Source organism: Anomalospiza imberbis, chromosome Z (genome assembly GCF_031753505.1).
Source record: "Anomalospiza imberbis isolate Cuckoo-Finch-1a 21T00152 chromosome Z, ASM3175350v1, whole genome shotgun sequence".
Classification (NCBI taxonomy): Eukaryota; Metazoa; Chordata; class Aves; order Passeriformes; family Viduidae; genus Anomalospiza; species Anomalospiza imberbis.
Genome location: NC_089721.1, coordinates 39430984 through 39457381, shown reverse-complemented (window position 1 = coordinate 39457381; position 26398 = coordinate 39430984). Strand labels below are relative to the sequence as shown.

The window sequence follows — 26398 nt, the reverse complement described above, 5'->3', positions numbered from 1 at the left end:
AAATATTCAAGGAATTAATCAGTCACTAAAGTGGGAATGATTGGGCCCTTTTATCACAAGGCCCTTAGCTAGCCAATTAAACCCAATTAAAGCCTCAGCAGTCATTCTCAGGCAGGTCCATTGGTGCCTTCAGTGCTGCTCTTTGCCCCTCCCCAGGCCATTGCCTCTTTTGCGAGCTCTCAGGGATTCTTCTCTTAACCCCCTCTCAGCAGGCAGGAATTGTGGCATGCTTCAGTAATTCTGTTTGCTGCATTGCCTCACACAGCCAGTTGCACAGAAACTTTTGAGAGGGAAGCTTGCAGCCAGTTCATGAGCACTGTGGCTTCACAACCTCTAGAAGCAAGGACTGTTATTTTTAAGAATATCTGCTGAGATCAAGCTCCTGAAAGGTTAACTTGTCTAATTCTGTGAGTGCTGAGTAATGCTGAGTTGGAAGTAGAAAATAAAAGAGGGGAAAACAAATCCTAGTATGAGCTATAAGAAATATGTACTCTTTCTCTAAATTCTCCTGCATGCCACATTTATCAGAGAGTCTTGCTTAATAACAATGGAGGGGAAACAGTTTTCCTGAATGACTGCAGTGCTGAATTTCATTTCTAAACACAGCATTGAAGAAAATCTTCTAGTTTGTTTCAGAGGGAGTCAGATCCAAACCCAGGTCAGTATTTCTCATTATCTTATTTCAGATCACAGAGAAACAGTTTGAGTCATTAGAGACAGTAACAGCTAGTCTGCTCTGGAATATGAACATGGCGGTAGAATAAGGGAGATTCTGAATCAGAGCTACTTTTTAAAATATTTATTATTCCTCAATTATATAGTTTGGAAAATGCATACATATTTATGTGGGAAATCTTTTTTTTTTTTTTTTTTAACTAAGCAAATGCATGAGAGCATCTAGGAATTGCAATCACCTCAATACAGACAAGAATTAATAGATCTGTGAATCTTTCATTGAGAAAGTGTCCATTGTGGAAACCATTTTGCTATTGAATAGAGTGATGTCATTTTCTTTTCCTGTTTCTGCTAGTTTTTAGTCTCACTTTAGCTTGTATAAATCTTCTAATTTCATTTTAATTGAGTAAAAGAATTTGCATAAGAATTAAGTAGTTGCAGAAAAAATCTCCATGACAACCAAAGCATTTTAGATAAATTAACATTTATTATATAGAACCAAACAATTTTTTTAATGGTTAGCACATACTGGCATTGGAATAGAGCTTGTATGTATCTCAGGCAGTGTCTTGCCTGAGACTGCAGATGAAGTAGCATGACAAAGTCCTCAGCTAAGTTGTGGTGCAAGGGTTTTGGGTAAAAGCCAGCTAGAGGCAGAATGAAAATTACCCTAAAAGAGTGATGGCTTTTTTTAATGTCACAGTAGTTATAAAGGATGGTCTGCAAGGCAAATACAGACAGTGCTTAAAGAAAGCAAAACAATGCTGGGAACTGATAAAGTATAATAATTTTTACTGTCTTAGATGGCCAAGTTGATTTAGCCAGACTTTTGCAAGCCATATGATATGTTTCTAAATTCAGCTAATACTCAAATGCTACGAACTCCATGTTGTGGAGAAATAGTATTTATAGCAGCAACATTAAATACTGCAAATTTTAGAGTAACTGTTTAGATTATTAGCATAAAACTAAGTGCATTTGCTAATATGAGTTAAGGCAGGAAAGCAACAGACTTTACCTGCTCACATTTTAGGCAAGACTGGAGGATGGGTGGAGTGGCCCACATGGGAGGGAAGCAGAGAAGAAAAGCTAAGAATAGGAGAACTAGCGCATGTAGAACATGGGGGAGGAAAAAGTAAGCCTGTTAAAAGTGGTAAGATTTCAAATTTTCTTGATCAGCAGGAGTCATGAGTACATGTTGAGTTTAAAAATGCAGGAATATTCATTGCACCAATACCAATTCCAATACCAATAAAAAATAAAAGAGAAAGAGGCTTTGGTGTCAGGCACAGTGGTTTCAACTGGAAGTTTCAGGCATTGCCACAGTGAGAGGTCTGGAGTGGTTCTGTGGAGGGGGGAAGGGTGTTCACCCTTCCTCACTCTTAGCTGAGACCTATCACTATAACAGCAGCAGCAAATGCTGACTGAGAATTTAAAGCACTGTCAGCCTTGCACAAAGAGATGTGTGCTGTCAGTGACTAGCCCAGTCTAGCATCCTCTGGCATTGGACGAGTCCTCTCCTTGCTCAAAGCAGGTTCCTGGGTGATTTTGATTTTTTTTTCTACCAGTGCAGCTGTGCAAGCTCTGTTTCTTTTGCTGGACTTGGAAATAGCTCACCCCCTGTTTTGTTACTCTTTGAAAAATCAAACCCCACAACTAGTCCTCTCCTTCTCTGCTGAAATGTTCACTTGTTTGTTCCTTTAGGAGACTGATTATTTTCACTTGCCTGATCTGTTTGTCGTTAATCCCCAGAAACATGTTCTAGCCAAGTGTAAAATTGTATATCAATATAATTTTAATACTCCTCTGAAAATTGATTCTAAAACGATGCATTGGGATTTCCCATCTCTTTCCTCATTGATTTTCAGGTCCCATGTGTTTAATTTAGCAGGACTGCACTCTTCCTTTTTCCTCCTACCAGTAATAACATTTCTGCAGAGCAGGTGTGGCCACTACCTCTCTCTCTTTACTGGGATGGTCCACTGCTTTCCATGGCTTCACACGGATAGAGTGAATTAAAGCCCAGTACCAGGAAGAATGCCCCAAATGGAGTAAAAACCATTGCATTGTCTTCCCATATTACACTGGAGGCTGCAGGGATGGGGTGAATGCTGGTAAGAGTTTATGCATCTGCACATGTAAACTCTCATGAAGACATGCAACATGGAACTATTATTAAAAAAATTAGCAAGTGCTAAAATTCCATGCTATAGTGGCTACACTAAAAAGTATCTGCAAAACTAAAGAATTTATACTGCAAGAAAACTTCCAGTGGTCACAAGGAACTGAAATGCTGGAAAGACTGTTTGGAATCTGGCAAGGATTACTGCAAATTATGAAACACTTGAACACATACATGTGTTTGATGATGGAAGCTACCAAAATTTCAAATGTAGGCAAGCATGCTTCCCCAGAAACACATTATGCCATTTCCACATGCTTGTTGGGCAGTGTGATGCTAGGGTGGTTTTCTCACTGCTAAATCTGTTGTAGCCCCATTACCTGGCAAGGCACTTCCACCTCTGGGCAGCAGCAGCAGCTGGGAGAGCATAACACAGATTTCTGTGGGGTGCCTGGGCCCTGCAAGCAGTCAGGGATGTGTCTCAGCACCATGGGACTGGGGCTGCTCCCAAAGGACACCCCCATCTCTGCTGGCACTGGGAGAGTGAGTAGAGGCGATGAGTAGAGGCTCTAGGAAGTATTTCCCTGCTTCTTTATATAGAAGGAGGCAGATTTGTCTCAAATATGATAACATGTGCTTGGAAAGACAGGACTGAGTCAGGTGGTGCTTTGGGAGGGCTCTGGCTTGCTGTCCATCTAGTAGCCATTCTGCTAAATGTGTGCCTTGACATATAAAAGTGTAAACAATGGATCAGCATGTTTCAATAAATGTGTATACATAACCATTAAAAAGGGATCCTGCACAAATCGGCATTGCATCTTTGCTCAGTCTAGAATGTCGTCATTTTGAAGTTCCATCTTAAATTTCCTGTAGTGCTTGCAGCACTAAATTAAGTGTTTTTCCAAGCACTTTTTCTAGTTTCAAGCAGTTCCCTGCTGTCTTCCTTACAGTTTTTGTCTCCAGCACCTTCTTGGCCTACCTGGCTTGTTCATTTGCATATCAAAGAGAATATTTAATTAGTTCCTTATTGCTGCTGTTCCTATCTTTCTGACCTCTCAGCAAAGGCTTAATCTTCACCCATGATTTTGTCAAAGATCATGCTGTAAACTAGATATAAATAGTTGAGGTTTGCTTCAGTAATAGTGAAATATGATATTTCTGCTGGTTTCCTTCCCATTATAGAAAAAAGGGCAATGAGTAATTGTTAATCTGCAGGCTGAATTTGAAAAATCCTTTTAAAGAAGACTCATCGGTCACAGGTAGGAGCCTTGCTGGCACACCTACATTTTTCTTATGTACACTATCATGGGGAGGATGCAAAAAATAAACATGCAAATGATCCCCCAGCATTACTATATGACATAAATTACAGGATAATCTTCTTTCAATACTCCTGCTTATTGCCTAATAGCCAGGTTTTAGTTGTAAAGCAGAGTTCCCTTAGAAATAAATTTTCATCTTTAGAAAGGGATATGTCTTTTTTCATTTATTGCTGTCACACAATATTAGGCTTTCTAGTTGCTAGATTATTATTAATTAAGAGTAATTATTCTCAATATGTCTGAATTCTAGATTTCTGCAAAACTGGAAAGTTAACTCTGTATGACATAATCTGTAATTGGCTTGCCAGTGCATGTTATTCACCTGTAGTATTAGCAGATGGGTCCAGTGCATTGCACAATATTTCTATAGTTGTTTCTTATTACTTTCCAGAAATATGGGCCCACACCTCATTACATTTATTTATTTTAAAGTGTAAATTGCAAGGCTTCATCAACAAGGTCTGTGTGTTTCTTTTGCTGTGTGTTTAATATAAATAATGAGAGCAGCATGCTATCCTTACCAGCATATATTGTCTAAGTCAGTGTGAACTTATCTTGAGGTCAAGAGGGCAGCCTTGAGTGTCTCATTGATTTTTCTTTTGTTTCCAGTGGTCAGGTAATTAACATTGTCTGGGCATTTACAGTAAACTCCTCTTTTCTTTGATTTTGACGAGTAGAGGAAAATACAAAGCCGTAGACTGCCTTTAAAGGGTTTTTTTTTTCATTCCCCTGGTTTATGTGTTTCAAAAAGATAGAACAAAGACTGAACTACCACACTGCAAATAGAGAATTTTTTTTTGATTGAGGGAGAAACGTAAATTGAATTGTAACTGCATTACTTTATATTTCTCTGCTCTTATTCTGAGATATATTGGAAAAACAGAGTATTCTAAGTACTGCTTAAGCCTTAGAACCTGCCTCATGCATTTCTGAAGTCAGGTGCATGAGGTTATCCTGCACCTGGTGGACTCAGTGTGTGGGACAGGGTGGATGCTACAGACAGGCACATCTGACTGACACTAAATACTTTATTTGAATTAAAAAGGAAGAGGAAGCAAAGCCAGCATATTTGGGGGAATGAATGCAAAAGCATTAATGGGGCTCAGGTCTCACAATGTGATCTAAGAGAAGAGGATAATTCAGCCTGAAATGGCTAAGGAGTAATCTAGCCTTCAAGTATAATGTCACATTTTATTGTGTAATTTTTAGGTTTTTGTAATCTCTTTCCTGTACTTCAGGCTAAAAGCCTAATATAATGTCTCAGTGAGTAAGTTTTGCTTTGTCTCCTCTTATGGTGATATGTTCCAATAAAGCTCTACCTAATGGTGTAAACAGATAACCAAAATAGGAGAAGGGCTGAAGGCACAAAAAATCAAAGGTGTTAAAGCAGTGCATATAGCATGACAGCTAAAGGGCTGCCAAAAAGCCCAAACAACCCAAACCAAACAAGCTTCTAGAAATAATCCCAAGCAATTATGCAAGAATAAAATAATAATGAAATAGAACAGCTGCTTGAGAGGGATTACTTGCTGTTATTGCTGCCACATGAACAGACTCAGTTCTCTGTGAACACAGTAAGTGTAAAGGTAAAGTAATGGCAGCTGATTGGAACATCCCTGTGCAGACTGCTTCCCAAAGTGCCATGCCTGTTGCCTCTGTTTCTGGTGGAATGCTAGCTTTGCATTGTTTCTTACTTCTAATCACTTGATGTTCTAATGAGTATAAAGTAACGCTTTTCATATGCAGTTACTCACACCTTTCCTGTTAGTTTTGTGAAGCTGTGAGGAGTTGCATTGATGGTGACTCAACATGAATCTGTTATTTCATGAAATAAATGAAAGGAAGTGATAAAAATGCAGTGGGGAGAAAGAAAGATAGCCTTCCTGCCACCAGCAGAGCCTTTTTATGGATCTTGGGGCAGAAGGTCTTTCCAGCGACCTCAGACAATAAAGGTTCCTTGCTGTACTGCTTCATGGGGATTTTAGGATATTGTTTTATAAAACTGGCTTGTCTGCTTGCAGAACATTATTTTATAAAATGTCTTGTAGGCACCACAGGTTCTGTTTCTAGACAACATCTGTCCATGTTTTCTTCAGCTTTGAAAAATTAATACACTAAAAATATCAAGACTTCAGATCAAAAATCTGACCTTTAAGGTAACTCTTTGAGGGACAATTTTTGTAGTTCATAGGCGCTCTGCTCAGTTAAAAACATTAGTAAAAAGACTGTTGAGTGTCTTACATAGAGTATTAGGATATCTTAATGATAGATCCTTCTTTTATTAACTGCTTGTACGTCATTGTGCAAACCTGTGTCTACTGCTGACTCTGTAAGAAAAAGTAGCTTTTCCAAAAGAAAAAAAGTAGCTTTAGTTGTAAAAAGCCCTGTGTTTCTTTGCATATAGCATCCCCAGTTTCCTACTGATGGGGGGTGGGGGGAAGACAGTTGTTCAGCCCATCACACTTGAGGGATAATTTGAAACAAGTAAAGTTTTACAGCAACCTTTTCTCTTGAATAATTCAGATCTGTGTGTGCATAACATAGTGCTTTTTGTTCTATAACTTACTATCTATCTATCTATCTAATTAACTAACTAACTGGGGAGGAAGAGCTTAAGTTAAATCTAAAAGTGAAAAATCAGTTCCTAAATATTGAGAGGTTCAATAGAAAGAATTTGTCCTTCAGTGATTCAGATTCCTTGAGTGTCAGAAAGTTTCAAAAACTGTGAACTGAATGTGTACATATACTATGAACATCTTATCCAGTTGATATTTTATCTCCTGTCTTTCATTCAACTGGAAATCAAGGGACTTAAATTGCAAAAGGGTTGTTTTCTAGTCTCTTGAGGACACTTCACTGTCCTGGTCTTTTAAATTTGATTGCTTGCTATCTCATTTTTGAAAAGAAGCATCTACCTTAACTGTTGGTTCACCTGGATGCATCATTGTATTGCTTTTTTTCTGTAGGATTGTGGAAAAGGGGTATTACAGTGAACGTGATGCTGCTGATGCTGTCAAACAAATCCTGGAGGCAGTTTCTGTGAGTATTATCTGGTATGTCATGCTCAGCACCTGATCTTTCATCCACAATGGCTCAATAAATACTTGTGTGTGAAAGAGGCAGTGTGCACAAGTTTCCTCTGGCAATTAATTCCATATTGATAATTTTTGAGGTAATCAGTGACACTTTGAAGAATTGCACTTCAATCAGAATGACAGTACTGTTGAGACAGAGTAGAATAATAATTGTGGCTAGTAGCATGTGCGGTTTCTAATATACGTTCTTTCTCTATATGTTTTGTGCTTTTCAAACATTGGATTTTTTTATATAACAATTTCATATTCTATTACTTAGAGAAAGGCATACAGATTCTTGAGGAAGGTTTCTAGTGTCTACATACAGCATTTCTGTACATTTTCTGTGCTTCTTAGTCACTAGTACCTCTTCCATCTGATTTCACACCAGATGTTCTCCAAACCAGCAACTGGATGCTGGGGAAATACTTAAGAAATTAATTGTAAGTGTTAGTACTGCTCACTTCCAGTACAGAAGAGAGGGGACAAGAGAAAAGAGAGGTCAGCCTGCAGGGCTCATTTGAGGGATGTTAGTGGTGAGGCAGGCTCTATACAGGCCATCCATCCAGTGTCAAAGGAGCTGTCCTCAGAAAAGGACTAGTGGTGATTACTGGCCTCTGCAGATGATCTCTCCATCATCTAGAGATGAGGAGATTACTGGTTACAGCAGTAATTCTGTTCATCAGAAGGAGCAGGGCAATCTGTGTATGTTTGCCTGGGATGATAAGGAAATACCTCAGTGTGAAAAGCCCCTACTGGTATTATTTGTGAGCCTGTTCACACTAAATAAGATGTGAGAATTGGTGTTCACAACACTAACTGCACATACTGCAGACCATGCACGTTCACTCCATGGTCCCTTCAGAATGATCTGATGTCTACTGTGTCATTCTCATCCAAAGAAATCTAAATTATGTATATGTTACAGCAAATCATAATGCATTTGTATAAACTTTTAAAATTAGCTCAGATTATTATTTTATTACAGATTTTTTCTTTGTGTCGAAGTGCCTGAGTTAAGATGGCTCTACATTATTTAACATTCTTTTACAAAAAAGTGATGATTAAGTTCTGCTGAAACATATTTCAGATGGTGTTTAAGGTCTTTATTTTAAAGCCAGAAACAAAACAAAAATCTTCAGCTTCTATGAGTTGTAATATCTTGGCTGAAATCAACAGAACAGTGATGTATGAAAAGTAAAAAGCTGATTTTTATATAAGCAATAATTAGGATTTCTATGGTTCCTTGTACTAGATCCCTAACTAGGATGAGCTGTATTCACTTCTGCTCTTACAGCTGACACCAAACATCTAAGCCAAAGCTGGAAAAAGTAAAGAGCAGCCGCGAGAGCTGTGGAAGTGGCAGTTCCCAGCTTGGGATCTTTACATCCCTGCTGAAGTACTCTGACAGACTGGGGCTATAAACTTGACAGAATGGTGTTTGTGAGCAGGACAGGAGTTATTGTTAGAAACTGGAAAACACTGCTGCAGCAGAATGATCTTTTCAAAATAAAAGGAAATGTATCCATAGATCATTATTAAAACCAAATATTTGTACAATTTGTACAATAGGCAATACCAGTGAATACCCTTCTGGCACCAATAGGCTTTTTGACCTATGTGATTTTTATAAATTGCTCTTTGAAAAAGCACCATCCAGCCTTCTTTTTGCTGACCTCTTTTGAACTAAATGTTTTATAAGGCCCCTGTTCAGGGCTGTTGCTATAGTCATGGATCTGTCCTTGCAGTGGATCATTAATGAGGAGGTATTATGTCTTCATATAGCAAAGGTTTTTATGAGAGACTTCTAAAGAATTTAATGAGAAGTGTAGAGTGGCATTTTAAAAGCACATAAACATTTTTTATTCAATTTCCTTTGAAATTGTTAAAGCAAATGGACTAAATAACAGACTAATCAATAAAGCTTCTAGGTCTGTCTGGCTTTTGCAATACCTGAATATCTGTAAGCCCAGCTCTAACTGGCTTACCAAGAATTAATCAAGCAACCAGAGTATCACACAGAAGATTAATCTGAATCTTCATGTCACAAACCATCATAAATATATCAGACATCTGTAATCCCAAGATCAGAGAAAATAACAAAACCAGCACTGTTGTGTAGACCTCTGTAGTGGAATTTCTTAGAGAAAGAGGTCACGATCTGTACGTTCACGATTTATATGTTTAGAGTGAAGGTTGAGCTACCCCAGCCTAGGCCTCAGATGTGGGCCTGGGTGAGGCCTGGAAGCCTGTGGTGCAGTTAAGAATAAGTTTGTGGCGCAGTCAGAAATTATGTTAAGGTATAACACAATGTACTGAGCTATCTAGGTGTGAATTAGTATAAGTCTGCAGTGTGAAACTTTAGCCACCTTAAGACAAAGACAAACAATGTTTGCTTGCCAATGAGAGTGTGCTCACAATTGTAAACTATCTGGAAGTGTATATAAAACTACTGTCTGTAAACAATAAAGGGAGAACGTCGGATTAACCATATTGGTTTGGATCTGCGTTTGTTGCTGTCCAGCTCACCTTTTTATTTTTGGTCCCTGCATCAGACCTCCACATTAATTTTGCCTTTTTTCATGATTTTGCTTTCTGCTGTTTACATCTGATCTGGACTTCCCAGACAGTGACTGTATTTGCCCCTTAGAAGGAACACACGACATTTTTTTCCCTCTCTTCTGCATTTTTGCCTTTTCCATTGTTCTTTAATTGTTCTTCAAGCTGGGAGACAGCTTCATTCATAAGATAAAAGGCTTGTACAAAACTAGGTCAAACCAATCTTCATCCCTTTAGCTCTTCTGCTGTGCTGTTCAAAATTGGTGGAGAGGTTTGGTTGCTATCTGACAACACAGGGAGATGAGATGGAATCTGATGATTCCATCAATGAGTTTCATGCCTAAAGAGGAAGCATTTGAGGGCAGTCTTTCTTCTCTCCTCTCAGGGAATGAGTTGCATGCAGTGTAGTCTTCCTGTACACTTATTCTAGTAGCAATTTTTTGGGTTTTTTTTTGTTTTGGTTTTTTTGTTTGTTTGGTTTTTGGTGGGGTTTTTTATGTAGTTTTTGTTTGTTTGTTTGTTTTGTTTTTTGTTGTTTTTGGTGTTTTGTTTGTTTGTTTGCTTTTTGTTTTGTTTTGTTTTGTTTGTTTTTGTTTTTTTATGAATGAATTTCTGCATGCAGATGTCCTGAGGCCAGATCTTCACTGAGTAACTTGCAGAATGAGTTACTGATATTTTGGTATCCGAGTAGTCCTCTAAAGATTGGTCATAAAAAGAATATTCATTTCTTTAAGAGAAGAACCCACATCTATTTTTTAGCTGGTCAAACTTTATAAAATTACACTGATTTTTTGTTAATGTGTACTTTTAAAATCTTATATTTGTCATTAAAAATAATGCTGTTCCTTCTTACTTACTCTGCATTACTGTCAAAGGAATAATTTCTGCTTGGGGGTTAAATTGCTCTTTTCAATATATTTAAATTTGAAATTAAGCATAATGTTTAATTTTTTGTATTTAGGGTAGTTACTAGCATATGTACTATATGTAGTTTTGAACTCATCCATCAGTCTCTAAATTAATTTCCCATCAAATTTTACAGTGATTTGTTTTCTTAGACTGCTCATTATCTTGTCTAGATAGGAATATTTTCCTGAAGTTATATGCGTGACTCCCTCAGTTTCTATTTTTTAATTTAAATTTTCTACACCTTCAAGCTTTATTATAGATCTGCACTTCTGTTCAAATCCTTGTCATCTTAAAATCACAGAGAGCATGCTGAACTGTCAGGTATGGTGGCAAAGCCTGAGGGCACTTAAGCAACTTGCAGGTTTGAGAGAGAAAATCTAGATTAAAGGTTTATGTTCATTTCAGAGAATTTTGATCTGTCCAATAATGAGCTGTATGTTAGTAGGTAAGAACCTACTTACAAATATGTAGCTTGCAAGCACATTTACAAAATCTGAGGCACTGGTGTGCCTGACAATTAGCGCTTAGGCCAAATGAGCTAATCAAACTTCTAAAGACAGGATAAGACTCAAGAGAGTTTATCTAAATCAATTAGATAGATATTTGGGGGGTTTGGCATTCAAAGAAAAGTGTACAAGAGATAAAGATTATGCAGAGGCTTCCTTTTTTTCTACACAGTCATTGAGTTAGTTGTTGCTGGAGATAGAAGCAACAAATGTATTTCAGTTTTAGCCACCAGATACAAGGTGAACTTACTCGAGGTTTAATTGTCACAGGTTTCTGAAATTTTGAATAACAATGTGTTACATCATCAATATATACTTAGCAAAGCCTAAAAAGGCACACCAAGAAAGGACACCACAAGAAAGGATAAGAACTGGGAAGAAAACCGGAGCTCAGTTCTGTAGAAAATCAAGTCAAAATTAACAGAAGAGAATGGCAGGGATGCCTAGGTATTACAACAGAGAATAAAGACTTGTCTAAAATAGTAGCAAAATTTGGGAATACTCTAAGTAGGAAGAAAAATCCTATGCTTGATTGAAGATATTGAAGAGCATTGACTTCCCCTCTTAAGAAGATTTTGCAAAGGATTTTCATGTCAATAGAAAAGGCATTGGTACCTTCAGGTTTCTCCCCATTCACTGATGAATCCTGAGTGTTTTCCATCCTCCCTCTGGCAGTAGAGAGTGGTTTTCTGAGTCTGTTTTTGGCATGTTTTTATCCATAAGGAGGAAGTTAAGAAACAGCCACTGTTCTGATCTATGACTACCCACCAACCCCTGCTTTTCTAATGGGGAAAGAATGGGAAATGTAAAATTCTTCTCTCAAGTTTTCTGTATGTTTTCTTGAAAGTAGAATTTCAGAAGCTTGCAGGTTTAGGCCAGATTCATTCTGTCTTTAACTATGTGGTTGTTGCTAAGGACCGATGCTGGATGCCATAAGACAAGGAATTTGCTAAAGATTATGATTTTGTAGTGTATTCCCTGAGAGTGTGGTACTTTTTACAGGCTTGTAGCCTCATGAAATAACATAGACACTACTTTGATAGTGGTTGTATTAGACTGCAGAATAAAGAGGTTCTAGCAATATTTCTAAAAACTACTTCCATAATAAAACATGCCTCACACACAAAATAAACCCTGTATATCAAGGCAGAGTGTCAGACATAGAGGAAGAATGAAATAAGGGGAGAAACTATTGTTTGCTTGCATTGTATCTCATAATACAATGAAGGCAGGCAATGACTGATGGTTGGATTGATATCAAGAAGTGTTTTGCAGGTCAATTACATTTATTATTCCCTGAACTGGGAGTATTGCTGTGGTCATGGCATACAACTTAATGACTTGTATTAAGAAACAACAACATCTGTCCATCCTATTGCATTGTTGTTGGATTTTTTATTAAATAAAAAATAATTTCTACTTGATCTAGTCTAGGCACAAAATGTTTCTTTCTTCAAGATTTGTTTGTGAGGCTTGAAGGTGAGTCTTTTTGGAGAGGGCTGATTTAGCATGTCATGAACAAAGATGATTCCATGGAAGCTGGAAAATTGTCTTGGCCTTTTCTTCCATTTGGTGACAAATTTTAACAGGGACTTCATCAGTGCCCTGGGAGACTGTTCTGTCACACTGCTGTTAAGAACAAATAAGCAAGTGAAAAATTGTGTAAGAAACCAATCAAAGTGCTGCCCCTGCCTGGAAGAGAAATGCGTTTGTGTTTCTAATGTGCTGTCCCTGAAGCAATGTTCAGTAATGGTTCCATACACAGGATATTCTGCTTAAAGGGTGAAGGCATTCTTAATAAGTCAGTTAATAATATTGCAAGCTTTGATTGCTTTTCATGTTTGTTACAAACAGATTTTAAGCATTTTTTTTCTTGCTGGGGAGGGTAACAAAGTGGGACTTATTATCACACTAACCTGATTTATCAGTGCCGTGATTCAAAATTATTTTTTCAACAACATTTTTGAGATCAATTTTCAGCTGAGTACAAGGTTTCTCTTGCAGCACACATATTGAACAAGAGTCAAAAGAGCCCTGCAATGCTGTCATCAGCAATGAGGAAATGAGGGTATTGTATTTGCTATTATCACTAATAGAGGAAATGGAGCGAGCAGATTTACTATATTACAGTTAATATCCAGTGCAGCAAAAAGTCAGGGTCATATTTGCCTAATTATAACTCTTTTATATTATGCTTTCATCTAAGCAAACTGTCCTTCTCTTGTTTTGGAAACACATCACTACAATATTAGTTTTGGAAAATATTTGGAAGTAACAATGAATGTGACTAATTATCACTTCTTTTAACTCTCAGCACACCACAAATACAATGCCAAATGATGCTATGTTTGAGTCAATAGCTGATACTTAGTCCAAGAGACTGATATTTACAGGGAAATTTCTGTCTAAGAACTGACTGGGTACTCAAGGATTTGACTTTTTCCTAATTCATCTGAGGGAGATGGACAATTTTTCTGCACCTTCATTTATAAGATTCTCTTGGTTTGAAAAGACAGGAGCATGTGAAGGAAGGCAAGAGTCTCCCATGAAATGGAAAATTAGTACAAACACAACTACTGATAGAGTCAGAAACCTGACACCCTGAGGAGTCAGGGTATTGGTGATAGTCCAGTTAAGTGGTGGCTGCTCCTCCTGGAGTGGCAGATTAAATGCTGCTGAAGCCGTGGTCCTGTAGAAGGGTGTAGTTTTCTCTGAAGGTCTGGTGATAGAGTAGATGGGCCTGGTCTTCCTCCGGGAATCCAGCAAAGAGGCTGAGTTCATGTCCCAAAAAATGCTGATTTTATGCAGGTAGGGATGATCGGCTCCTCCCTCTGGGTGGAGCATCTCACAAAGGGATGATGCAACCCCATCAGTCATGCAGTGAGTAATTCAATGGCCCATTAACAGAAGATATCTCCCCAGAGAGAGACATTGTTCTTGGAAGAGATAAGAAAACTGCCCACCTCCAACAGATGGCAAATAGAATATATGCTTATCTTACAAGCCAGGACAAAGATGGGTTGTTGAAAATATTGTCTGAAGAGAGTGTTGACCCTGTCCAAAGTCTGGGTCTATCTGCCTCATTCACTAATTCTTGAGACACTGTTTTGTGATGGCCTGGCAATCTCCTTTAGAGGGGAAATAGCATAGGAAACCAGCTCTGTGAGGGTCTGAGTCTTGTCTTTAGACAGCCACACACTGGTCTTTTGTGGGTTAGCCAGCACAGTGTTAGCAATTAATAAGCACAAGCAAAGGAAATCAACTGCGTTTATCTCAGACCTTAAACTGCTAATACTCCTTTTATTAAAATAATTTTTATTGCATGTATTTTGCAAACTGTAATGCAGGGATAGGGCACTCAAGTACTTGTTCCTGTGGGACACACTGTACACTCTGCATCTCCAAAAAATACATGCTGCTATATGAGCTTGGCAGGGCTTTGAAGATTGCTGAGTTGGATAGGCTCCTAAAGTATCCTGAGATCCTCACATACTGTGTAGAAGCAATAAAAGTTTACCAGCTGGGTGCTGCGGAAAGAGTCAAGAAGAATTGATGAAGACTGAGGAGGTATCAGGAATTGCCCTGGAGGAAATACCAAAGTAGAAAACCACCCAGCTGTGCATGGAAAGATAGAGGAGAATTGTAGGAGTTCCACAAGTAACTGCTGCCCCTTTTGCAAACTGTGCAGCCTTGATAAAGTGATAGCATTGTGGACACATATTGCAGTATTTCACTAAGGACTGAAAGGCATCTGGTTAAATGTTACATTAAAAAAGAACCATCTTTATAGATGTTGCTGCTTTGTCCCCAAAAATATTTACTGAAGACTAAGGAAATCCTTTTATCCAGACCTCCAGGAGTGTGCCTAAGCCAGATGTGCCTGTAAGACTAAGCAAGGACAGGCTTGTCTCCTTGTGTCTTGCTGTTCATGCATCAGTAATGATGGTAAGGAATAAAGAGATGTTGATTTCAGGAGTAAATTACAAGGGAACCTGTGAAAAGAAAGACAATTGCCAAAAAATTACTCAGTAGTATTATTATAGCCTTATGCAATTTTTCACCTTCAGTTTCTTAGTACTAGACTGACTAACATAGCAGCCTCTCAGCAGAACAACTTCTTGCAAAATTGCATTTTTTTCATTAGATTGTATGGAAAGTTACAAGAACCCCCATGCCTGTGATTTGAAAAATCAGTAACATAATTTCTGCTCTTTTTGGGGGAGATTCCTGACATGCCAAGGAGTTGTCATAAACTAAGATTGACTGACACTGATCCCCTTTAAATAGGCTACATAGAAATCAATCAGTAATTGTTTCAGTTCGGTGGATCTATTTCTGTGACCCTGGTATCATGAGTGAAACAAGACTCCTCATTTAATCTCTCAAGATCCCTAACTGATCCCCTGAAATGTCAGCAACTGTGGTTATTTTGGAACTTGTAAAGAATCTGATTTTCTCTCTTTTCATTTACTATTTCCTGATTATTTTTATGTCTCTAAGTGATTTGTTTACACAATATTGTCACACTCATTTGCTGGCATGTGAAGAATGCTTTCTGAAGCCTTTTACCTCCACTTTTATTGTTTCTATCAACAAATCCAGGGAATGCCTAGACTTTAAATTTCACACAGTCCTTCTTTTCAGTTGAGCTTTACACAGACTTCCATGTTGGAAGAGCCAAACCCTGGCAGAGGTGAATATTGAAGCCAATGCTTTCAGCAATCAGCACCACCCCACACCACTTCATTAGATTTGAGTCCATGATTTTACTTCATGAACTAGAAATAATGAGACCAGGTATTTATAAGAAACAGGGTGTCTCCTTGGTTCAGGTAGTGGGGGAACAGGGCTTTTTTAGGAACTATGTTAGATGGTGCCTGAATGAAGCACACAGTCAATGGTAGTTCGATTTCTGGACATTGACAGATTTCACTGTTTGGTGAACAGTGCTGGATGTGAGGATTTTGTTTTATTTTCTGACACAAGTTCTTGTGCAATAGTAAGGATGGGCAGCTCATGGAGTGTTAACAAACGGTATATTTCATCATTGAAATGTGCTTTTCCGAATACTCCGCTCAGCTGAGTCCATCTGATGAGCAGCAATAGCAGAAATTCAGCATGCTGTCAGAAAGTAAACATACGAATGTTTTATTTCTTGTGTTTTAAAGTTACTTTATTTTACCATTGTGGTTTCCTGTCTATAAAATATTATCATACTTTGTAATTATTATCATACATTATGGCAATTAAATATAATAATTCTGAATTATATTTCAATGAGCAAAATCTAACACCTGTAGAGCTAGATATAATAAATTATCAATGTTGCAATCCTTTTCCTTGCATCTGACTTCCTGCTTCACTGGGGTTCTTATATCTTTCTGTGTGACACAATGATGGATTTTTTATAAGGAACTTGGAAAGTCATGCAATAAAATCGGTTAAAATTATGTCCTTCATTTAAAAATCAAGATTTAATGTAAAATTCCATAAAGATTTGATAATATGTGGTATGGAACATTGTTGCCAACAAAAAATTCAATATGGTTTTCTGTGCAGATACAACCACCCTGGAATAAGTTTGCGCTTGTGGCTGTCTGGAAGGATGAATAATTAAACAAACTCAGAAAAGATAAATTTGACAGCTCCATGTCCCTCATAAATAAGAGTTCTTTCTTCCTGAGTTCTGAGAGGGTGCTTCATTAAAGTGTCTTTAGTCTGAGCACCACATGAGCATTCAGCTGTACACAGAATATCTTGTCTTGTAGCATTTTCCTTGACGACAAGACCAAAAAAATCTCTTCTGCTGGCTGCTTAATTTTTTTCCACCCTGTGAGAGAGATGTTTGGTAATGTGTTAGTTTCTTGTAAAATGTATTTGAAATTATTCAATATTCTGAGAAGTTATTAGTTGGAGGGAGCAAACTGACTCCCTACATCTTCTTCCTAAAGAAAGAAAGGGTAGAAGACAAAAATAGTCCAGCAGATGTCCTGAAGAGGAGACCAGTGCAATCAGGGTTTACCTCTTGTATTTTATTCATGTCAATCCTAGTTTTTGCTTCTGAGACCCTCCCTCTGATTTTGTTTCTCATAGGAAATCCAAAGTAGGGAGGATCAACAAGCAAGCAAGTGCTGGTTAACAGCTGCAGGCAGACAAGGTACCACAGGTACCTCAGCTGCCTCAGATACCTCTCCTTTGTGAGAACTGAGAATTGCTTAGTGCAAAGACACCTTCTCCTAGAGAGGGTCTTCCACCTCTCAGTGGCTGCTTCTTCTTCAGGTTTACAGGGCTCCCATCACCACGTGCAGGAGCAGAGGGAGGTTCCTGCCCTGTTCCTTCCCATGCAGATGCTGGTACAGAGCTGCACAGGCCGGGGTCTGCCAGCATCTTTGCTTCCTGTGCAGGGACTGATTGAGGAGTGGCTCTCCTTCATGCTGGGTGCTTTCCAGAACTCCCATCCTCCAATACTACCCATGGTGCAGTAGGGTAGTGCCATTTACTGTATACCCAGATTTGGTATATTTATTTTATAAATCAATATTCTGCTCTTCACATGCCTACTGGTAAATCAAACACATGAACTGAAGACATTTTTCTTTTAAGTAGAACAACATAATTTCAGACAAAATACTCTTAACAAATCAGAGGTTATCTCACTGTATTGAAGGATTCATCTGGTTTTCTGTAAAAGCATAAGTCCTTGCAATAATTTTGAATGAATGATTGTCTAGAAGGGCAAACCTGTTGTTAAAAATTAAATTAATAAATCCACAAATAAAATTAGAAGCTTCCATCTCTAGTAAGCTTTGAATTCTCTAATCAGGTAGTGTGAAGAAAAATCTGGTAATATGTAGAGAAACCAACTGAAAGACAAATTCTGATATAGTTTGCTTTTAAATACCTGTGTGGTCACTGAAATTTGCAGCAAGGATAAGGTCCAGTATGTCACTTGACTATAAAGTAATCATTTCCAGCCCTACATGTTTTTACAATTGTTTCCATGTGAGACTGCTGGATGGGTCCTGTGCTGGGTTGTCACTAGTGTTATCAATGGAGGTGTTCCAGCTGCCACTTTCCTGAGCTTAATTTCAGAGTAGGAGTCTGCGAAGGATCCCCTATTTAGTCAGGTGCAGACCTTCTTCCTTTCCAGACTTGCTGCATTTCCCCCATCTCTGCTAATCCTAAGGAAGCAGCAGACTGAAGCAGTTATGTCTGAGCAGATCTTTAGCATGTGTTCCAGGAATGCACAAAAGATTTTTATAGCTTCATCTTAGTGAAAATGAAGAAATATCTGTTTAAATAACATAAGATTACTTTCTAAACTATTGGATAAGATGAGTGATATTGGGCTAATATTGTTGCAAGTGAACTGGTCAGTAAATAGAAATTGAAGTAACCAGCAAAGCATGTCTATTTTTAAGGTCTTTTTGAGGTATGTTGCAGGTAACCCAATAATTGGAGTTCAGGATCACACATTGGGACTGTTCCATGGTGCACTTGTGCTCTGTGGCTCAGATCACACCTCAAGCTTTGGAGCTGATGGGCAGCAGCCTGGCATTGGCAGGGTGGCCTCTACTCCTACGTCCCCATTACCACATAGATGTTCAAGACATAGCCCTGGGTCCCCATGCTTCAGCCTGTGCCAGATTCCTCAAAAAACAAATGCCAGAGCTGGCTGGATTTAGATTTGTAACCCAGATGACACTGTTTTCCCCAGAAAGCCTTTAGTGTGTTGAAAGCAAAGGTTCATGAAATGCTGTCACACTTCAGGTTTGATACTTGGTATGTTGTTACACAGAATGGGCAAGAGGCTCTTCAAGAGTAAATTAGTCATCCCTTACTATATTACTATTTTACTTACTGTTCTTCCTGGACTTTATTTTCCATGACCTTTTCTCTTTATTGTTTCTTAGAATTGTTTGCTTTCTGCATGAAATACAGATCAATGTATCTAAATAATGAAAAGTCATGGACCAGTTCATAGCTTTCTGTCAGTTTTCAATTTGATTGTTATGCTTAAAATCACAGAGCTGATGTCTGTGATCTAGGCAAATAAAATTAAATTATTTAATATGGTAAGACATAGCTAAGCAAAAGACAAGAAGTAATTTACTGGACTATTGTTTTCAAACACTAACAATCTACTTTGGAGAGCTGAGTTTTCATTTCAGAGCTGTGTCCAATGTGTTGTAAACTTGGCAAGGGCCTTTGGCGGAAATCCTTTCATGTAAATTTGGACATATAATAAGGAATGACACCAGAAAAATAAGGTTGGTTATTAGCCTTTCCTGTTGGACGTCCCACCAGTTACCCCAAGAACAAAGCCTTCATCACATCCCTTCCTTAAAGACAAGCTAAAATGATCTCTGACACAGCCCCTATAAAAATTCTGATCTGCAGCCAGAAGTGATGAAAAGAGCCTGGCAGCCCTTCAAACAGAAGACCCTTAAAACCCCACAAGAGCCTACTAATCAAAAATGTTGAATGAAAAGCACTGTGTACCAAGCAGGGTGTGTGGCTCTTCCAGCAGGGACATGTCCTTCACTGGCCTTCTTGACTCTGTTTCTTGTTCTGCTGCTGCAAAATGATCTTGGTTTATTACCATTGCAGGACTCAGGGGAGTCCACAGTTTTTTCTGATTAGAAAAAGTAGCTTGTATTTTGTCAGTATTCTGAGCTCTAAGTTGCACATGGAAGGAGGTTGTCTTCTGGAGGGACACGGAAATAGAATCCTTCACTGCTCTTTTAGGGGGTGTCAGAGACCACTGGGACCTTCGGTGTCATTCTTCCTGTAATCCTGTCTAGTGACAGCTGCATTCATGCTTTTGGGTTGATCAATGAATGCAAAAGAATGAAGAGTGTGAGGCCATAAATCCTCTCTTTTAAATGTCTGATCCCTTCCTCACAGTGCCCAGCATAGCAGTAGAAAGTAGAAACATGTCGTGGTTTTAGGAGGTCAGGAATTCAGCTCTGAGCTCCTCCCTGGATGCAAAGTTTTCTGCTGAAACAAAATTGAATGTAGCTTTATGCCTGTTCTCCTTCCCTTCCAATGCAGGTATAGGCACCTAAGGTTATTTAGATTTGCACAGCAATTAATCACACGAGATTTGAGAATAAGCTGTAGCATCTGGCATGCTGTAGATTCTTCATCTGCTATCAATTTTAATTAATTCTGAATTAAAAAACTAAATGTGTAAAATTTCTTTCAAATACAAAAGAGTGAAATATTCAAGTAAGAGTTGTGCAATATTTGGCAATGGAGGTAATTGTATATAACATTTCATGATAATTAGATTGAAGGACTGCTGTTTCTGTAATGGCATGGACACATGGGACCTTATCAGAATGAGCAGCTGATTCCTCTAAGTTATGATTTACTGATGTACAGTGACCAGAGAATGTCAGAGAATGTGATGAGATTGTTCTGAAATCCTCTTTTCTTAATATCTGTGCCAGGAAAATATCATTTGCATCCTTCCTAACTTAGGGGAAGGCTAAGTTTTGTAAAATGAGAGATTTTTGCCTTTCTTTACTGATTTTCATGGGTTTTTTTTCAGTTTCAGGAGGTTCAATCCCTGGTTGACTTCTAGCCCTGGTGATATTTGCTTTGAATTGAGAGTGTCACTACTGAGATTCATTTAAGTGTCCAGTTCAAGCCATAGAAGTTTTAAAGAGTCTGTTTCTTTAAACAAAGTAGTAAACATGACAGGCATTGCACTTAGGCAGAAAGGAATTTTGAATGACATTGCATTTCCATTCAGAGGCATCAGTGTATTTCAACCATCTGGAAAGTCACTTTGAATTTGGCGTGGACATTCATCCTTGTGATCTGTCATAAATCTTCCTTTGCAGTGTTTCATTTGCATTTTGTGTTAATTTGGGGGGGGGTGTCTAAGTAGGGAAACATGGCTAACAAGCAACAGTGGAATGTTCATTCTGATAGGTAGTGTGTGCAGTTTAACAGGTAGATGAACTTATCTGCAGATATTGTTGATTACACTAGTGGGCTTGTTCTGCTCTTGAGGAATCAAGACTTACTTTGACAGTAAAGAACTTAGGTTTTAATTAACTTAGAAAACTCTTTAGTGTAATTTAGTGGTATAGGTGTGGTTTGTATTTCAAACAAGTCTGCTCAGACCAAAGCATTCTGCATGTAAAATAAATGCAGCCAACTAATAAAGAATTTTTGAAATAAATATTTAAAACATTGTATGGCTAATATTAAGCTTCCTTACCCGATTTCAACATAAAGAAGAATAGATTGTTAGAAAAAGGGTATTCTGTGAGATGCAACATGGACACACTGGCATAAACCCAGCATCAAATCTGTGTAGAAAAAGGTAAGGCTATGCTGGGTTACACTTTCTGAGGCTGGAAAATACACCACTCTACAAAAAGGGTGTGCATGCCCTTGTTGCAAAAATGAGGTGTCACTAAGCAGATGCTCTACAGCATCCCACTGCCCTCTTCTGGGTCTGTCTGGGGTGGCTTTGCCCTCTCCAGAAAAAGTGTCCAGGCACTGGAAGCAGCAGCAATGCATGCTGCCTTGCTTGGGGCAGGGATGGTTGCTTGGAGCCTCAGTTGTGCCTTGTTGATTGATGGAAGAGAAACCTGTGTATTTCTGCCTTTAGCCACCACTGCAACAGCAGTTTTTTATCCAGGATTAGAATTGAGAAGAAGGAGTTCTTAAAGAGAAGGAAATGGTGCCTTCAGATGGGGCTGGAAAAAAATAAATAGTGGCCTTCAGCCATATACAAAAATACAGTTCTCTTGGCTGCCAAAATGAAAGCCTCTTTTTAGTATTTGTTTCTTTAGTATTTTAGGGTTCAGAATTTTTGCATTTCTCTTGAAAAGAAATGGCTTGTCTTCAGGAAAGAACTGAGATATCACAGATTCGCATATTTAAATCCTAACTACAGAGAAGAATATTCAGTCTCTAAGATGTAGTGTGTATAGCCTCAGGTGTTATGCACTGCTAGGCTTTGACTGAAGCAAACTGTCCCAAAGTTTGAAGCCATTTAGACTACAGATTGCAGGCCAGGTCCTCTCCTGAATTTTAGAATACTTTGGTTTTGGCAAGTATTTTCCTTAAAAAAAAATCACACTTTTTCTAGGGATTTTATTAACTCATTTTTGCTTGTTTAGTTCACAGTGAATAATCATACCTCCAGAATTAATCCTTCTTGATTTCATGCAGGCTAGGCAGAGAAGGGAATATGCTCTGAAAAGGGAACTAGAACCTTATATGCCCTTTCACCAGCAAAATAAAAGCAAATAAGGTCTCAGCTGAAATAATTTTACTTCTCCTGTTCAGGAGGCATCCCAACAGAAAGCAGCTATAATGTAATACTTTCCTGGCAGTCACAGTATATATTATTGCATGACCTTTCCCTTTGCTTTCATAATTCTGCCTGCCCCAGCCACGTGGTGGGCAGCCAGCTGCCTGTTGCTGCCTTCCAGGATGGTCACAGCTCATCAAACTGGGCCTTAAAATCCTGGTCAAGGATGTTGTCCCTCAAGTCTAGTAGGGATTGATGCACAGCACCAGGTACAAATGCACAGTTCCACATAGAAGTGATATTACTGAAATGCACACTCTTAATTTTGCACCAGAGTGTGATAATTTAACAGGTTAAATGCACTTGCTTTCTTCTAGAGAAAATGTGTCTGGTTTGGTTCAGTTCTTGTATGATGTGCTGGTGTACATTTATATGCATACAGTCATCCATGAAATGTGATAGTGTGTAACTTAATATTGCCTGCTCTCAGCAGACTTTGTGGTAATTTTTTTTTTAATGGAAAATACCAGCTTTTGCTCATAATTCACATGCGTACTGTTACAATTCTATGATAAATAGAATCCAAAACCTGGGATAAGAGAGCTTAAGCACAGTGACAGTTAAGATAATTAGGTTTGTCAAAGAGGTAAATGCAGTAAATTCATTTTAATGGTGGAGAATGTTGGCATTTTCAAAAGTTTTCATAACATTTTTGATCTATTCCTGCTAAATTGTGTGTTTGATGGTGCGCTTGAGAGTTTCTGTTTCCTCATTTTGAAACAGCATTGGTTTGTATGAAACTTGTGACTTTTTATAAGATTTGTCTAAACAGAGTTACTCTCATCTCTGCAATTTGAAATGAGCTGAATGATGACTGCAGCAGCTGAAGCCCCAAAGCTTTTGTTCACTGATTTAGCAGGGGGAAAAAATACATCCTATACCGAAAACCAGGCATGGATTACATAAAAGTACAGATTTTACTGTGACTAAATCTCCATCTGTGGAGATCATCAATGCTGCACTGAAACCAGTGGGGTAAACACAGCAATTAAATTTGGTTTTGTTGACTCCATGCTTTGGAAAAAACATCAGGTGTGCTCACTTCTGGACTCTTGGAAGGGTGCTCAAATCTGAAATTCAGCCTTTTGTTTCCATTGTCTCAGTAAGTTCCAGGTTTCTTGCTGTTGCCATCATAGATATATCTTCTCACAGAGCTGTGATCATGAGACCAGTCAGCTTTTTGCTACTGCATTCCTGTTGGAAACCTCCTTTGACCTCAGTGATTAAGTAACAGTGTGGGTTGTCATTTCTCTTTCCATCTTGTCCATTCTTGTCTTGACAAACAGCATTTGTTTCCTCTCACAGCCTACAGCTATTGTTAAGCCAAATAAGCCCATAAATTTAATCTTTGTTCATAAGAACATGGACTTCAGGCTTAACAGATTTCTTATTGGGAGGTCAGAATCTGATTGCAACCTGTTCTGGGAAAACTCCAGTCTCATATTTCTGGCACCCATGCTCAAGGTAAAATAATTCAAAACAAATATTTAAACAAATTCTCCTGATGACTCATATAGACCTTATCTTTACATGTATCACCTTATATATGTAAAATATTGCATCTCACTTTATTAATCTTCCTTTGCAAAATGAGAATTTTCATGTTCTCCAAAATTTGCTTGTTTTTCAGTCCAGAAAACTCTCACTATATAAGTTAAATGTTACAGCATATAGTAGCATCATTTTGGCATCTGATCTAAACCAGAGTCTTGCGCAGCAGCACCTTTCTTCATGACAATATCTCCCCAGCTGCATCCAAGGTCTGCATTTGTCTGTTGCAAAAATGGCATCACTCCAGGAGTTCACTGTGTGCATCTGGGATGTGCTTATAGCACATCTTGAGGTGTATGAATACACCTAAGCATCTCTCTTCCTCTTGCATTTCCAGCTGATAACTCCTCATCTGTGAGTTCAACAACTCTGTATAGGTGTCCAGTGGCAGGAATGATTATCACCTCTGAGGGAGGTTGGTATATTCCTGTGGATCTGCCAACACTGAATGCAGCTCATCTCTAGGGTGGTCTTATGAAACTGGTTATATCTGCTGTGTAAGGAAAACAGCAGAGCTGTGTGTAGGACAGGACATGCTGCCAGGATGCTGGAAGATGCATAAACGGGAATAAAGGCTGGTGCTTAACACAGATCATGGAGTATCTGGGTAAGAGAAGCAATGCAAGAGGGTGTGAGAGACCTAAGGAGAAGGAGGTGGAAAGGCTAAAACAAAGAATGTGATAATAGGAAACAGGGACAGACCCTCAAATGAGCAAGAAGATACCAGTAGCTTGACTAATTAGACTTGTGGAATGAATAACTGAAGAGAGAAGAAATATACTGTACCCTGAAACTAGTTTAATAAAAGGAAAAGAAAGGAGCAGCAACAGAAGAAAAGATGCGTTACAGGCAATCTATTAGCAGGATTATGTGGCTAAATTAACAAATGGTAATTATCTAAAAATCAACATAAGTAAACATTAAAAACCTAAGGAAAAGAATGTACATAAACTGGAGACCTCATCATAGACAAGACTGTGTAGAAGCTTAGCATTGAAGTCTGCAGTGCTATCTTTGGTGTTTGACAAAAGTCTCAGTGAAACATATGTTTGCCAATTTTATCTGAGCCTCACAGATTGAAAGGTGTAATTTTCAGCAGTACCTTTCCTTTCCATCACTATTTCAGAGCTAAACGATCTTTCTGCACCACATTCCCCCTTGGACTGGAGCTAAGCAGCCCATTCAATCATTCCCCTTTGACATGTCAGCAGCTTGAGTTGTTCTGACATGACAGAAGACATTCCTCATCTGAACTTCTTCCAGTGCATCACTGAGCAGGCAAAAAAGTAATCTCCTCTTACTTATTTGCAGTGTTTTGTGTGCTGGGACTTTGGCTGAGCAGAGATCACTCTCAGTGTGATGCTTACCCTGGCAAGCTGAGATCAATACTAAAGGATGTAGTTGTCATTTCCAGTTCATCAATGAAATAAAGTACTCCCAGCTCATTCTTTCCCTTTTGGCCTTCTTACTTTCATCCTGTGTCCTCCTTCAGCCCAACTGCGTAAGTGCTTGCAGCCAGCTCTTACCCAAGAAATAGGATTTGATAAATGGAGTCAGATTCCCTATGCATCAAATCCTATTTCTGCTAATTAGCACAACACACAGAAGCCACCAAAACCTGCAACTAAAAAACATTCAAAAAGCTTGTGGCTTGAGCCTGGCTGGATGACAGATGCCCACCCAATCTGCTCTATCCTTCCCTTCCTCAGATGGTCAGGGGAGGATAAAACAACAAAAAGCTCATGAGTCAAGGGCAGGAAGAGATCAGTCATCAACTTCCATCACAGGCAAAGCAGAATCAGTTTCAGGAAATTAGTTTAATTTATTACCAATTAAATCACAGTGTGATAACGAGAAAATATTCTCTGTTCTCTCCTTGAAGTGCTGTTGCTGTGGTGAGGGAAATTTTTCCCCTTCATAAATATCTTATCCCAGAATTGCTGCCCCTGTGCTGATGGTCAGCCTTGGGTACATCTTAGAGCCAGCTGTAATTGGCTACATTGGACAGGGGAAGCTTTTTGGCAGCTTCTCACAGAAGCCACCCCTATACTCCCCTTGCTCCCAAAACTTTGCCATGCAAGCTGAGCACCTTTCAGTATAAACAGAAATAAAAAATTTAAAAAAATCACCAAAAAAACCCATAGTAAGTTCTTTATAGCTGAACTTACATCACATTAGAAGCAGTTCATGGTTTGACCCACACACACTCCTCCTGGAAGGTTGCCCTGAATACTTGCAACTGTCACAGTGATGAGCCTTTTTCTAATTTCTGGCCTAAAAATATTCATAGCTGCTTTCTGGTTGGGCTTTTTTGTGCCAAGAATGGGTTAGCTTAAGCCTGT

The 26398-nt window shown here is 38.6% G+C and overlaps 1 protein-coding gene across 1 annotated transcript in view; it reads left to right on the top strand.

The window, feature by feature from the left end:
* CAMK4 (calcium/calmodulin dependent protein kinase IV) overlaps positions 1–26398 on the top strand; it is a 141972-nt gene that overhangs the window by 88604 nt on the left and 26970 nt on the right. Inside the window, exon 5 of the mRNA XM_068176299.1 lies at positions 7086–7158. Coding sequence (XP_068032400.1) covers positions 7086–7158 — 73 coding nt within the window. The remainder of the gene's footprint in view (positions 1–7085; positions 7159–26398) is intronic.